At 46.6% G+C, this 14,674-nt stretch overlaps 1 protein-coding gene and 9 non-coding genes across 10 annotated transcripts; all 10 read right to left on the bottom strand.

The window, feature by feature from the left end:
* Positions 1–1,241: 1,241 nt before the first annotated feature.
* Positions 1,242–3,243, bottom strand: LOC141381536 (uncharacterized). Its single transcript, XM_087250546.2, has 2 exons — positions 3,210–3,243; positions 1,242–2,473 (listed from the first exon to the last, which is right to left on the bottom strand). The coding sequence occupies exons 1-2, from the start codon at positions 3,241–3,243 to the stop codon at positions 1,599–1,601; spliced, it is 909 nt and encodes a 302-aa protein (XP_087106672.2). The 3' UTR covers positions 1,242–1,598.
* A 2,848-nt stretch (positions 3,244–6,091) lies between these two features.
* Positions 6,092–6,173, bottom strand: trnal-aag (transfer RNA leucine (anticodon AAG)). The gene has a single exon. It is a non-coding gene; the product is annotated as a tRNA-Leu (tRNA).
* A 658-nt stretch (positions 6,174–6,831) lies between these two features.
* Positions 6,832–6,913, bottom strand: trnal-uag (transfer RNA leucine (anticodon UAG)). Its single transcript has one exon. It is a non-coding gene; the product is annotated as a tRNA-Leu (tRNA).
* A 922-nt stretch (positions 6,914–7,835) lies between these two features.
* trnal-aag (transfer RNA leucine (anticodon AAG)) lies at positions 7,836–7,917 on the bottom strand. Its single transcript has one exon. It is a non-coding gene; the product is annotated as a tRNA-Leu (tRNA).
* A 658-nt stretch (positions 7,918–8,575) lies between these two features.
* Positions 8,576–8,657, bottom strand: trnal-uag (transfer RNA leucine (anticodon UAG)). The gene has a single exon. It is a non-coding gene; the product is annotated as a tRNA-Leu (tRNA).
* Positions 8,658–9,579: 922 nt separating this feature from the next.
* trnal-aag (transfer RNA leucine (anticodon AAG)) lies at positions 9,580–9,661 on the bottom strand. Its single transcript has one exon. It is a non-coding gene; the product is annotated as a tRNA-Leu (tRNA).
* Positions 9,662–10,319: 658 nt separating this feature from the next.
* Positions 10,320–10,401, bottom strand: trnal-uag (transfer RNA leucine (anticodon UAG)). Its single transcript has one exon. It is a non-coding gene; the product is annotated as a tRNA-Leu (tRNA).
* Positions 10,402–11,201: 800 nt separating this feature from the next.
* trnal-uag (transfer RNA leucine (anticodon UAG)) lies at positions 11,202–11,283 on the bottom strand. The gene has a single exon. It is a non-coding gene; the product is annotated as a tRNA-Leu (tRNA).
* A 1,487-nt stretch (positions 11,284–12,770) lies between these two features.
* On the bottom strand, positions 12,771–12,852 carry trnal-aag (transfer RNA leucine (anticodon AAG)). Its single transcript has one exon. It is a non-coding gene; the product is annotated as a tRNA-Leu (tRNA).
* A 658-nt stretch (positions 12,853–13,510) lies between these two features.
* Positions 13,511–13,592, bottom strand: trnal-uag (transfer RNA leucine (anticodon UAG)). The gene has a single exon. It is a non-coding gene; the product is annotated as a tRNA-Leu (tRNA).
* Between the last annotated feature and the right edge of the window lie 1,082 nt (positions 13,593–14,674).

Below are 14,674 nucleotides of genomic sequence, written 5' to 3'. Positions count from 1 at the left end.
ACAACGCGCTGCAGACGTTTTGGCCCCAATGCCCTTCCATACTGGAGCGACTCCCCTCAGATTCAACACGCATGATCACGTTCATCAAATTTGCTTAAACTAAGCGTCCTAAAGTATTACTGTATTTCACAAGGATTCTGACACAACAACGCGAAGCATACGCTTTCGTTGCGTTTAATGAGGAAACACGCTAAACTTGGAGGGCGCATGCTGAAAGGTTGAGTAATGTCTTTGACAGCTCGCGACTTCACCAGACGTTCTGAGTACATTTACATAAGACACCAATACTCCGATTTTAATATGATTAAGATTATACTCTCATTAAAATTCTACCATGTAGCCTTAAAAGGAACCTTACCTTAAAGGAACACCGAGTCACGAAATGCGGAGGATTTTCTTTCTGTTCGCTATGCGGTATCAACTTACAACAGATGTCGAAAGTTAAAAATGAAACACCCGAAACTGCATGAAACTCTGGAGAGCCTGGTGATGCAACTAATTGTTTTATACTGGAACTTGCCTTCAAAAAGTGCTTCCTTGGTCTTATCCACATTTATTGCATGTTGAACACGTCCACCACAACAGGAAGTAAAAAAACCTGAACTGCGTTAATTGCGTAATTTTTTTTTAACGCGTTAATTATTTAAAATTAATCGCATGCGTTAACGCGTTAATTTTGACAGCGCTAATATATATATAATATATATATATATATATATAATTTGAAAGAACGGATAGCTGAAGTGCTTCAGTAGTCTCTGTTGAGTACTGGAATTAGCATTTAAGCTAACAAATCACTCATATTCTCATTCACAATAGAGATACTGGGTTTCCCATACACAGATTTATTTGTAGAGTTTTCACATGAACATTTCTTCAAAGGAAACCAGTTGTTTACAGAAAGTTTAATTGTCTTCATGAGGAAAACTTTTTTATTTTCTAAAATCAGTCCATCAAAATAAATGTGTAGTGTTTTGAAACCAAAGTCTTCATTTGTTACCCACAACACATTAAGATTTGATCAAGTCAAAATCTCATAATCTGACACAAATCTGATCTGTTGTAAATGGCAAATGGCATTGTGTAGTCTGATCAGGGTTTTATGGAGTCTGCATTAGTCTCTCACTGTCATTGCAAGTTCACACCGGCCGAGTTTAAGTGGATTTTTATTCACCACCAAGTTTTGTGACACTGCAGACAAAAGCCAAAAATTGGAGGCAAATCGGTGTTTGTTCCAGGGAGTGACAATCAAAGAATGTGAATAATCAAAAACACAATGTAAGGGTGTAGGACCGTTTTCTCTGCATCTCCACAAACATTTTCTCCTCCCTAATCTTTCTAATTCTCGTTTGAGTGCAGACCATTTGATTGCAGTGTGCAAAAAAAAACACATATAGAGTTATTTTGCTTTCTTGCAGCCCTGTAGAAACTCTAACAACCTGGCACATCTTCACCCTTCTTCAGTTATTGAGTTTAAATCTTCAGGTTCAAAGGGTTTCATTCCAGTAACTTGAGATGTATTCAAGAGTTCACACTTGTCCCGAGATGCTATCCCATGCTATCCCGGGTGAGAGCCTTAAGCTCCGCTGGACAAGGCCTCATTTTTTCTCTCCATTGTGAAGCTTCATGTGATTGATGAGGCTTCTTTTATGTTTAAAGACCTTTCCACACTCACTACATCGAAAACGCTCTCCTAAGGGAGTCTTCATGTGTTGCTTAATGGAGTCTTTGCATGTGAGACTTTTTCCACAATGATCACATGTGGTTCCAGTGTGACCATTCGTGTGATTCATGAGCCTAGCTTTGGTTGTGAAGCTCTTTCCACAATGAGCACATGCAAACGGCTTCTCCCCGGTGTGACTTATCATGTGGTGTTTGAGTGAGCCTTTATGTGGGAACCTTTTACCACACTCTGTGCATGTGTAAGGTTTCTCTCCAGTGTGAATCCTCATGTGGATGGTAAGGTTTTGTTTTTGAGAAAAACCTTTCCCACACTGTGTGCAAATAAAGCTTCTCTCTCCAGTGTGAGTTCTCATGTGGACTTCAAGGTTGCCATTTTGCTTATAACTCTTTCCACAGTGAGGGCAAGAGTAAGGCCTCTCCCCAGTGTGAATTATTCTGTGCACTGCCAAGTTTCCTGTAGAATAGAAGCTTTTTCCACAGTGTTGGCATGCGTACGGCCTCTTTCCAGTGTGAATTGTCATGTGCACTGTTAAGTTTCCTGTATTATAGAAGCTTTTTCCACACTGTTTGCAGGTGTTAGGTTTCTCCCTAGTGTGGTCAAGGTTTGGCTTTTGACTGAAACTCTTTCTACTCTGTTTACAGCTGAAATTACACCTAGACTTGGATTTCCGAGGTTTTCCGTGAGATGAAGTCTTTTTAGTAAGTGTGGGTTTTTCATCAGTCGTTATTTCTTGTTGTTTCTCTTCCATTTCATTCCATTGATGTGTCTCTTCTTTCAGCACTATCAGGTCTTCAAAAAAGAACAGAAAAGTGAACTTTAGTATGAAGGCCTAAAGTGGCAAGCATGAAATTGATGTTTACCCTAAATATTAAAATGAGCTTACTATTTACTCTCCATCATGTGGTTTTAAACATTTCCTGTCTTCTGGAACACAAAGTAAGCCAGCATTTTTATCACAATATCTTATTTTGTCTTCAACAGAATCAAGAAACTCATCAAGGTTTAAAACCACACAATGGAAAGTAAATGGTGAGGCTATTTTCATTTCTGTGTCAGAAAGTCATACCAACACTGACTCACATAATCAACACATCTCTTGACTCTGGTTTATTCCCCACTGTATTACTACTGTAATTGTGAATCTTTACTGTTCCTGTTTCAACAGTGTGCTCTTGCTAAAAGGAGCAATAGCAGAGAGAGACTTCCAGTGCAGACTTTGTTAAGATGCTGCAATCTAATCGTGGGAAAGACACTTGCTCCTGAGCAGATTCGAGCTTGGGGATGTGTTGCTGTCACACCAACAAGTCTGCCGTGAGTTTCAAAGAACACATTATACTGACTAGTTGCCCACTTAAATGTACTTTCTCATTTCCAGCATTCACTGAGACTCACACACACACTCAAGCAGTTTGGCCATGTTTAAAACCTCTTCTGGCAGCTGTGGGATTCGAACCCACACCCCCGAAGAGACAGGAGCCTAAATCCAGCGCCTTAGACCACTACGAGCAGAAGCGTGCAGTATCACTTTGCAAGTCTGTTTGCTCAAGCAGAGAGGTCATTCTCAAGCATCCTAAAAGGACTGCCTGGCAGCGTTGGAATTCGAACCCACGCCCCTGAAGAGACTGGAGCCTTAATCCAGCGCCTTAGACCACTCGGCCACACTACCTTGCCAAGCTGCTTTCCCTGAGCAGTTTTCGCACCAACTTGTTTCAAGTAGCACAACAACACTGGGAAATCAGTTGAATTTGGCCATGCATTGCTGGAGCTCCTCCACAAAGAAAGAGAGCTGCTTAATACTAGCTTAGGAAGCACTCCCACCTTCCTGTCAAGCACAGTTCTGTCTCTATTAGAGCACACCTCAAGGCATTTGAAGTCTACTCCAAACGGCAGCCAGCTGCAATGCATTTAAGCACCTGATTACAAGGTATCTGTTATTTCACAAAAGAGTGAAAGTTACTGATTCCATCACAGCAGACCCCACATTGCTGTTGTTATTATATTCAAATCCAGTTATAGAGTATTACTACTCTAATTGTGAATCTTTACTGTTCCTGTTTCAATAGGGTGCTCTTGCTAAAAGGAGCAATGGCAGAGAGAGACTTCCAGTGCAGACTTTAAGATGCTGCAATCTTATCGTGGGAAAGACACTTGCTCCTGAGCAGATTCGAGCTTGGGGATGTGTTGCTGTCACACCAACGAGTCTGCCGTGAGTTTCAAAGAACACATTATACTAACTAGTTGCCAACTTAAATGTGAACCCCTTAAACTTTGGCCAAGGAGTCTACATTTGGATGTGAGCTGAAGCGTGCAGTATCACTTTGCAAGTCTGTTTGCTCAAGCAGAGAGGTCATTCTCAAGCATCCTAAAAGAACTGCCTGGCAGCAGATGGGATTCGAACCCACACCCACAAAGAGACTGGAGCCTAAATCCAGCGCCTTAGATCCCTTGGCTACGCTATCCCAGATGACTCCATGCAGTGGTCCCTTTTCTGCCCACTTTTACGGAAGCAAAGAGGACGCCGAGCTTCCTAGTGAAGCCCTTCAACTTTGGCCAAGGAGTCTACGTTTGGATGTGAGTGAAAGCATGCAGTATTACTTTACAAGTATGTTTGCTAAAGCAGAGAGGTCATTGTCAAGCATCCTAAAAGGACTGCCTGGCAGCGGATGGGATTCGAACCCACACCCACAAAGAGACTGGAGCCTAAATCCAGTGCCTTAGATCCCTTGGCTACGCTATCCGAGATAACTTTTCCAGCGTTCACTGAGAACGCGCACACACTCAAGCAGTTTGTCCGTGTTTAAAACCACATCTGGCAGTGGTGGCAATCGAACCCACGCCCCCTAAGAGACTGGGGCCTAAATCCAGCGCCTTAGACACCTCGGCCACGCTACCCTAGATGTATCCATACAGTGGTCCCTTTTTTGCCCAATTTTATGGAAGCAGAACAGCTGAGAAGACGCAGAGCTTCCTAGTGAAGCCCTTAAACTTTGGCCAAGGAGTCTACATTTGGATGTGAGCTGAAGCGTGCAGTATCACTTTGCAAGTTTGTTTGCTCAAGCAGAGAGGTCATTCTCAAGCATCCTAAAAGGACTGCCTGGCAGCGGATGGGATTCGAACCCACCCCCACAAAGAGACTGGAGCCTAAATCCAGTGCCTTAGATCCCTTGGCTACGCTATCCGAGATAACTTTTCCAGCGTTCACTGAGAACGCGCACACACTCAAGCAGTTTGTCCGTGTTTAAAACCACATCTGGCAGTGGTGGCAATCGAACCCACGCCCCCGAAGAGACTGGGGCCTAAATCCAGCGCCTTAGACACCTCGGCCACGCTACCCTAGATGTATCCATACAGTGGTCCCTTTTTTGCCCAATTTTATGGAAGCAGAACAGCTGAGAAGACGCAGAGCTTCCTAGTGAAGCCCTTCAACTTTGGCCAAGGAGTCTACATTTGGATGTGAGCTGAAGCGTGCAGTATCACTTTGCAAGTCTGTTTGCTCAAGCAGAGAGGTCATTCTCAAGCATCCTAAAAGAACTGCCTGGCAGCGGATGGGATTCGAACCCACACCCACAAAAAGACTGGAGCCTAAATCCAGCGCCTTAGATCCCTTGGCTACGCTATCCCAGATAACTTTTCCAGCGTTCACTGAGAACGCGCACTCACTCAAGCAGTTTGTCCGTGTTTAAAACAACATCTGGCAGCGGTGGCATTCGAACCCACGCCCCCGAAGAGACTGGAGCCGAAATTCAGCGCTTTAGACCTTTCAGCCACGCTACCCTAGATATATCTATGCAGTGGTCCCTTTTCTGCCCAATTTTACGGAAGCAGAGCAGCAGAGAAGACGCAGAGCTTCCTAGTGAAGCCCTTCAATTTTGGCCAAGGAGTCTACATTTGGATGTGAGCTGAAGCGTGCAGTATCACTTTGCAAGTCTGTTTGCTCAAGCAGAGAGGTCATTCTTCAGCATCCTAAAAGGACTGCCTGGCAGCGTTGGAATTCGAACCCACACCCCCGAAGAGACAGGAGCCTAAATCCAGCGCCTTAGACCACTACGAGCAGAAGCGTGCAGTATCACTTTGCAAGTCTGTTTGCTCAAGCAGAGAGGTCATTCTTCAGCATCCTAAAAGGACTGCCTGGCAGCGGATGGGATTCGAACCCACACCCACAAAGAGACTGGAGCCTAAATCTAGCGCCTTAGATCCCTTGGCTACACTATCCCAGATGACTCCATGCAGTGGTCCCTTTTCTGCCCAATTTTACGGAAGCAGAGAGGACGCCGAGCTTCCTAGTGAAGCCCTTAAACTTTGGCCAAGGAGTCTACGTTTGGATGTGAGTGAAAGCATGCAGTATTACTTTACAAGTATGTTTGCTCAAGCAGAGAGGTCATTCTCAAGCATCCTAAAAGGACTGCCTGGCAGCGGTGGGATTCGAACCCACGCCCCCGAAGATACTGGAGCCTTAATCCAGCGCCTTAGACCGCTCGGCCACGCTACCTTGCCAAGCTGCTTTCCCTGAGCAGTTTTCGCACCAACTTGTTTCACGTAGCGCAACAACGCTAGGAAATCAGTTGAATTTGGCCATGCATTGCTGGAGCTCCTCAACATAGAAAGAGAGCTGCTTAATACCAGCTTAGGAAGCACTCCCACCTTCCTGTCAAGCACAGTTCTGTCTCTATTAGAGCACACCTCAAGGCATTTGAAGTCTACTCCAAACGGCAGCCAGCTGCGATGCATTTAAGCACCTGATTACAAGGTAACTGTTATTTCACAAAAGAGTGAGTTACTGATTCCATCACAGCAGACCCCACATTGTTGTTATTATATTCAAATCCAGTTATAGAGTATTACTACTCTAATTGTGAATCTTTACTGTTCCTGTTTCAATAGGGTGCTCTTGCTAAAAGGAGCAATGGCAGAGAGAGACTTCCAGTGCAGACTTTGTTAAGATGCTGCAATCTAATCGTGGGAAAGACACTTGCTCCTGAGCAGATTCGAGCTTGGGGATGTGTTGCTGTCTTACCAACGAGTCTGCCATGAGTTTTAAAGAACACATTATACTGAATAGTTGCCAACTTAAATGTACTCTCTCATTTCCAGCGGTCACTGAGAACACGCACGCACTCAAGCAGTTTGTCCGAGTTTAAAATCACATCTGGCAGCAGTGGGATTCGAACCCACGCCCCCGAAGAGACTGGAGCCTAAATCCAGCGTCTTAGACCCCTCGGCCACGCTACCCTAGATGTATCCATACAGTGGTCCCTTTTTTGCCCAATTTTACGGAAGCAGAACAGCTGAGAAGACGCAGAGCTTCCTAGTGAAGCCCTTCAACTTTGGCCAAGGAGTCTACATTAGGATGTGAGCTGAAGCGTGCAGTATCACTTTGCAAGTCTGTTTGCTCAAGCAGAGAGGTCATTCTCAAGCATCCTAAAAGAACTGCCTGGCAGCGGATGGGATTCGAACCCACACCCACAAAGAGACTGGAGCCTAAATCCAGCGCCTTAGATCCTTTGGCTACGCTATCCCAGATAACTTTTCCAGCGTTCACTGAGAACGCGCACTCACTCAAGCAGTTTGTCCGTGTTTAAAACCACATCTGGCAGCGGTGGCATTCGAACCCACGCCCCCGAAGAGACTGGAGCCTAAATCCAGCGCTTTAGACCTTTCGGCCACGCTACCCTACTTATATCTATGCAGTGGTCCCTTTTCTGCCCAATTTTACGGAAGCAGAACAGCAGAGAAGACGCAGAGCTTCCTAGTGAAGCCCTTCAACTTTGGCCAAGGAGTCTACATTTGGATGTGAGCTGAAGCGTGCAGTATCACTTTGCAAGTCTATTTGCTCAAGCAGAGAGGTCATTCTTCAGCATCCTAAAAGGACTGCCTGGCAGCGGATGGGATTCGAACCCACACCCACAAAGAGACTGGAGCCTAAATCTAGCGCCTTAGATCCCTTGGCTACACTATCCCAGATGACTCCATGCAGTGGTCCCTTTTCTGCCCAATTTTACGGAAGCAGAGAGGACGCCGAGCTTCCTAGTGAAGCCCTTAAACTTTGGCCAAGGAGTCTACGTTTGGATGTGAGTGAAAGCATGCAGTATTACTTTACAAGTATGTTTGCTCAAGCAGAGAGGTCATTCTCAAGCATCCTAAAAGGACTGCCTGGCAGCGGTGGGATTTGAACCCACGCCCCCGAAGAGACTGGAGCCTTAATCCAGCGCCTTAGACCGCTCGGCCACGCTACCTTGCCAAGCTGCTTTCCATGAGCAGTTTTCGCACCAACTTGTTTCACGTAGCGCAACAACGCTAGGAAATCAGTTGAATTTGGCCATGCATTGCTGGAGCTCCTCAACATAGAAAGAGAGCTGCTTAATACCAGCTTAGGAAGCACTCCCACCTTCCTGTCAAGCACAGTTCTGTCTCTATTAGAGCACACCTCAAGGCATTTGAAGTCTACTACAAACGGCAGCCAGCTGCGATGCATTTAAGCACCTGATTACAAGGTAACTGTTATTTCACAAAAAAGTGAGTTACTGATTCCATCACAGCAGACCCCACATTGTTGTTATTATATTCAAATCCAGTTATAGAGTATTACTACTCTAATTGTGAATCTTTACTGTTCCTGTTTCAATAGGGTGCTCTTGCTAAAAGGAGCAATGGCAGAGAGAGACTTCCAGTGCAGACTTTGTTAAGATGCTGCAATCTAATCGTGGGAAAGACACTTGCTCCTGAGCAGATTCGAGCTTGGGGATGTGTTGCTGTCTTACCAACGAGTCTGCCATGAGTTTTAAAGAACACATTATACTGAATAGTTGCCAACTTAAATGTACTCTCTCATTTCCAGCGGTCACTGAGAACACGCACGCACTCAAGCAGTTTGTCCGAGTTTAAAATCACATCTGGCAGCGGTGGGATTCGAACCCACGCCCCCGAAGAGACTGGAGCCTAAATCCAGCGCCTTAGACCCCTCGGCCACGCTACCCTAGATGTATCCATACAGTGGTCCCTTTTTAGCCCAGTTTTACGGAAACAGAACAGCTGAGAAGACGCAGAGCTTCCTAGTGAAGCCCTTCAACTATGGCCAAGGAGTCTACATTAGGATGTGAGCTGAAGCGTGCAGTATCACTTTGCAAGTCTGTTTGCTCAAGCAGAGAGGTCATTCTCAAGCATCCTAAAAGAACTGCCTGGCAGCGGATGGGATTCGAACCCACACCCACAAAGAGACTGGAGCCTAAATCCAGCGCCTTAGATCCCTTGGCTACGCTATCCCAGATAACTTTTCCAGCGTTCACTGAGAACGCGCACTCACTCAAGCAGTTTGTCCGTGTTTAAACCCACATCTGGCAGCGGTGGCATTCGAACCCACGCCCCCGAAGAGACTGGAGCCTAAATCCAGCGCTTTAGACCTTTCGGCCACGCTACCCTAGATATATCAATGCAGTGGTCCCATTTCTGCCCAATTTTACGGAAGCAGAACAGCAGAGAAGACGCAGAGCTTCCTAGTGAAGCCCTTCAACTTTGGCCAAGGAGTCTACATTTGGATGTGAGCTGAAGCGTGCAGTATCACTTTGCAAGTCTATTTGCTCAAGCAGAGAGGTCATTCTTCAGCATCCTAAAAGGACTGCCTGGCAGCGGATGGGATTCGAACCCACACCCACAAAGAGACTGGAGCCTAAATCTAGCGCCTTAGATCTCTTGGCTACACTATCCCAGATGACTCCATGCAGTGGTCCCTTTTCTGCCCAATTTTACGGAAGCAGAGAGGACGCCGAGCTTCCTAGTGAAGCCCTTAAACTTTGGCCAAGGAGTCTACGTTTGGATGTGAGTGAAAGCATGCAGTATTACTTTACAAGTATGTTTGCTCAAGCAGAGAGGTCATTCTCAAGCATCCTAAAAGGACTGCCTGGCAGCGGTGGGATTCGAACCCACGCCCCCGAAGAGACTGGAGCCTTAATCCAGCGCCTTAGACCGCTCGGCCACGCTACCTTGCCAAGCTGCTTTCCCTGAGCAGTTTTCGCACCAACTTGTTTCACGTAGCGCAACAACGCTAGGAAATCAGTTGAATTTGGCCATGCATTGCTGGAGCTCCTCAACAAAGAAAGAGAGCTGCTTAATACCAGCTTAGGAAGCACTCCCACCTTCCTGTCAAGCACAGTTCTGTCTCTATTAGAGCACACCTCAAGGCATTTGAAGTCTACTCCAAACGGCAGCCAGCTGCGATGCATTTAAGCACCTGATTACAAGGTAACTGTTATTTCACAAAAGAGTGAGTTACTGATTCCATCACAGCAGACCCCACATTGTTGTTATTATATTCAAATCCAGTTTTAGAGTATTACTACTCTAATTGTGAATCTTTACTGTTCCTGTTTCAATAGGGTGCTCTTGCTAAAAGGAGCAATGGCAGAGAGAGACTTCCAGTGCAGACTTTGTTAAGATGCTGCAATCTAATCGTGGGAAAGACACTTGCTCCTGAGCAGATTCGAGCTTGGGGATGTGTTGCTGTCTTACCAACGAGTCTGCCGTGAGTTTTAAAGAACACATTATACTGAATAGTTGCCAACTTAAATGTACTCTCTCATTTCCAGCGGTCACTGAGAACACGCACGCACTCAAGCAGTTTGTCCGAGTTTAAAATCACATCTGGCAGCGGTGGGATTTGAACCCACGCCCCCGAAGAGACTGGAACCTAAATCCAGCACCTTAGACCCCTTGGCCACACTACCCTAGATGTATTTCTGCAGTGTTCCGTTTTCTGCCCAATTTTACGGAAGCAGAACAGCAGAGAAGACGCAGAGCTTCCTAGTGAACCCCTTAAACTTTGGCCAAGGAGTCTACATTTGGATGTGAGCTGAAGCGTGCAGTATCACTTTGCAAGTCTGTTTGCTCAAGCAGAGAGGTCATTCTCAAGCATCCTAAAAGGACTGCCTGGCAGCGGATGGGATTCGAACCCACACCCACAAAGAGACTGGAGCCTAAATCCAGTGCCTTAGATCCCTTGGCTACGCTATCCGAGATAACTTTTCCAGCTTTCACTGAGAACGCGCACACACTCAAGCAGTTTGTCCGTGTTTAAAACCACATCTGGCAGTGGTGGCAATCGAACCCACGCCCCCGAAGAGACTGGGGTCTAAATCCAGCGCCTTAGACACCTCGGCCACGCTACCCTAGATGTATCCATACAGTGGTCCCTTTTTTGCCCAATTTTACGGAAGCAGAACAGCTGAGAAGACGCAGAGCTTCCTAGTGAAGCCCTTCAACTTTGGCCAAGGAGTCTACATTTGGATGTGAGCTGAAGCGTGCAGTATCACTTTGCAAGTCTGTTTGCTCAAGCAGAGAGGTCATTCTCAAGCATCCTAAAAGAACTGCCTGGCAGCAGATGGGATTCGAACCCACACCCACAAAGAGACTGGAGCCTAAATCCAGCGCCTTAGATCCCTTGGCTACGCTATCCCAGATAACTTTTCCAGCGTTCACTGAGAATGCGCACTCACTCAAGCAGTTTGTCCGTGTTTAAAACCACATCTGGCAGCGGTGGCATTCGAACCCACGCCCCCTAAGAGACTGGAGCCTAAATCCAGCGCTTTAGACCTTTCGGCCACGCTACCCTAGATATATCTATGCAGTGGTCCCTTTTCTGCCCAATTTTACGGAAGCGGATGGGATTCGAACCCACACCCACAAAGAGACTGGAGCCTAAATCCAGCGCCTTAGATCCCTTGGCTACACTATCCCAGATGACTCCATGCAGTGGTCCCTTTTCTGCCCAATTTTACGGAAGCAGAACAGCAGAGAAGACGCAGAGCTTCCTAGTGAACCCCTTAAACTTTGGCCAAGGAGTCTACATTTGGATGTGAGCTGAAGCGTGCAGTATCACTTTGCAAGTCTGTTTGCTCAAGCAGAGAGGTCATTCTCAAGTATTCTAAAAGGATTGCCTGGCAGCGGATGGGATTCGAACCCACACCCACAAAGAGACTGGAGCCTAAATCCAGTGCCTTAGATCCCTTGGCTACGCTATCCGAGATAACTTTTCCAGCTTTCACTGAGAACGCGCACACACTCAAGCAGTTTGTCCGTGTTTAAAACCACATCTGGCAGTGGTGGCAATCGAACCCACGCCCCCGAAGAGACTGAGGCCTAAATCCAGCGCCTTAGACACCTCGGCCACGCTACCCTAGATGTATCCATACAGTGGTCCCTTTTTTGCCCAATTTTACGGAAGCAGAACAGCTGAGAAGACGCAGAGCTTCCTAGTGAAGCCCTTCAACTTTGGCCAAGGAGTCTACATTTGGATGTGAGCTGAAGCGTGCAGTATCACTTTGCAAGTCTGTTTGCTCAAGCAGAGAGGTCATTCTCAAGCATCCTAAAAGAACTGCCTGGCAGCAGATGAGATTCGAACCCACACCCACAAAGAGACTGGAGCCTAAATCCAGCGCCTTAGATCCCTTGGCTACGCTATCCCAGATAACTTTTCCAGCGTTCACTGAGAATGCGCACTCACTCAAGCAGTTTGTCCGTGTTTAAAACCACATCTGGCAGCGGTGGCATTCGAACCCACGCCCCCTAAGAGACTGGAGCCTAAATCCAGCGCTTTAGACCTTTCGGCCACGCTACCCTAGATATATCTATGCAGTGGTCCCTTTTCTGCCCAATTTTACGGAAGCAGAACAGCAGAGAAGACGCAGAGCTTCCTAGTGAAGCCCTTCAACTTTGGCCAAGGAGTCTACATTTGGATGTGAGCTGAAGCATGCAGTATCACTTTGCAAGTCTGTTAGCTCAAGCAGAGAGGTCATTCTTCAGCATCCTAAAAGGACTGCCTGGCAGCGGATGGGATTCGAACCCACACCCACAAAGAGACTGTAGCCTAAATCCAGCGCCTTAGATCCCTTGGCTACACTATCCCAGATGACTCCATGCAGTGGTCCCTTTTCTGCCCAATTTTCGGAAGCAGAGAGGACACCGAGATTCCTAGTGAAGCCCTTAAACTTTGGCCAAGGAGTCTACATTTGGATGTGAGTGAAAGCATGCAGTATTACTTTACAAGTATGTTTGCTCAAGCAGAGAGGTCATTCTCAAGCATCCTAAAAGGACTGCCTGGCAGCAGTGGGATTCGAACCCACGCCCCCGAAGAGACTGGAGCCTTAATCCAGCGCCTTAGACCGCTCGGCCACGCTACCTTGCCAAGCTGCTTTCCCTGAGCAGTTTTCGCACCAATTTGTTTCACGTAGCGCAACAACGCTAGGAAATCAGTTGAATTTGGCCATGCATTGCTGGAGCTCCTCCACAAAGAAAGAGAGCTGCTTAATACTAGCTTTGGAAGTACTCCCACCTTCCTGTCAAGCACAGTTCTGTCTCTATTAGAGCACACCTCAAGGCATTTGAAGTCTACTCCAAATGGCAGCCAGCTGCAATGCATTTAAGCACCTGATTACAAGGTAACTGTTATTTCACAAAAGAGTGAGTTACTGATTCCATCACAGCAGACTCCACATTGTTGTTGTTATTATATTCAAATCCAGTTATAGATTATTACTACTCTAATTGTTAATCTTTACTGTTCCTGTTTCAATAGGGTGCTCTTGCTAAAAGGAGCAATGACAGGGAGAGACTTCCAGTGCAGACTTTAAGATGCTGCAATCTTATTGTGGGAAAGACACTTGCTCCTGAGCAGATTCGAGTTTGGGGATGTGTTGCTGTCACATCAACGAGTCTGCCGTGACTTTCAAAGAACACATTATACTGACTAGTTGCCAACTTAAATGTACTCTCTCATTTCCAGCGGTCACAGAGAACACGCACGCACTCAAGCAGTTTGTCCGAGTTTAAAATGACATCTGGCAGCAGTGGGATTCGAACCCACGCCACCAAAGAGGCTGGAGCCTAAATCCAGCGCCTTAGACCCCTCGGCCACGCTACCCTAGATGTGTTTCTGCAGTGTTCCGTTTTCTGCCCAATTTTACGGAAGCAGAACAGCAGAGAAGACGCAGAGCTTCCTAGTGAAGCCCTTAAACTTTGGCCAAGGAGTCTACATTTGGATGTGAGCTGAAGCGTGCAGTATCACTTTGCAAGTCTGTTTGCTCAAGCAGAGAGGTCATTCTCAAGCATCCTAAAAGAACTGCCTGGCAGCAGATGGGATTCGAACCCACACCCACAAAGAGACTGGAGCCTAAATCCAGCGCCTTAGATCCCTTGGCTACGCTATCCCAGATGACTCCATGCAGTGGTCCCTTTTCTGCCCACTTTTACGGAAGCAAAGAGGACGCCGAGCTTCCTAGTGAAGCCCTTCAACTTTGGCCAAGGAGTCTACGTTTGGATGTGAGTGAAAGCATGCAGTATTACTTTACAAGTATGTTTGCTAAAGCAGAGAGGTCATTGTCAAGCATCCTAAAAGGAATGCCTGGCAGCGGTGGGATTCAAACCCACACCACCGGAGAGACTGGAGCCTTAATCCAGCACCTTAGACCGCTCGGCCACGCTACCTTGCCAAGCTGCTTTCCCTGAGCAGTTTTCGCACCAACTTGTTCCAAGTAGCGCAACAGCGCTGGGAAATCAGTTGAATTTGGCCATGCATTGCTGGAGCTCCTCCACAAAGAAATAGAGCTGCTTAATACCAGCTTAGGAAGCACTCCCACCTTCCTGTCAACCACAGTTCTGTCTCTATTTGAGCACACCTCAAGGCATCTGAAGTCTACTCCAAACAGCAGCCAGCTGCGATACATTTAAGCACCTGATTACAAGGTAACTGTTATTTACCTTGGATTACAAGCCTTAATCCAGCTGCCGAAGGATAGTCCGACAATATTTCACAAATGTTGAAGATTAGAGCCAATCAGAGCGATTCGCTCCAACATTGTTGCGAATCACGTTGCAGCGCCTCAACATTTGCAGCCATCCGCATTTCGGAATTCTCAACATTTTCAACATTTGACCAATCAGAGTCGAGACAATGTTGAAGCCGGGGGGAAGGAACCGTTCCAAGATTCACCGCTAGGTGTGCAG

Source organism: Danio rerio, chromosome 4, assembly GCF_052040795.2.
Source record: "Danio rerio strain M-AB ecotype USA chromosome 4, GRCz13ab, whole genome shotgun sequence".
Taxonomy (NCBI): Eukaryota; Metazoa; Chordata; class Actinopteri; order Cypriniformes; family Danionidae; genus Danio; species Danio rerio.
Note: the sequence above shows the minus strand (reverse complement) of the source record. Positions and strands in the feature narration are given on the sequence as shown.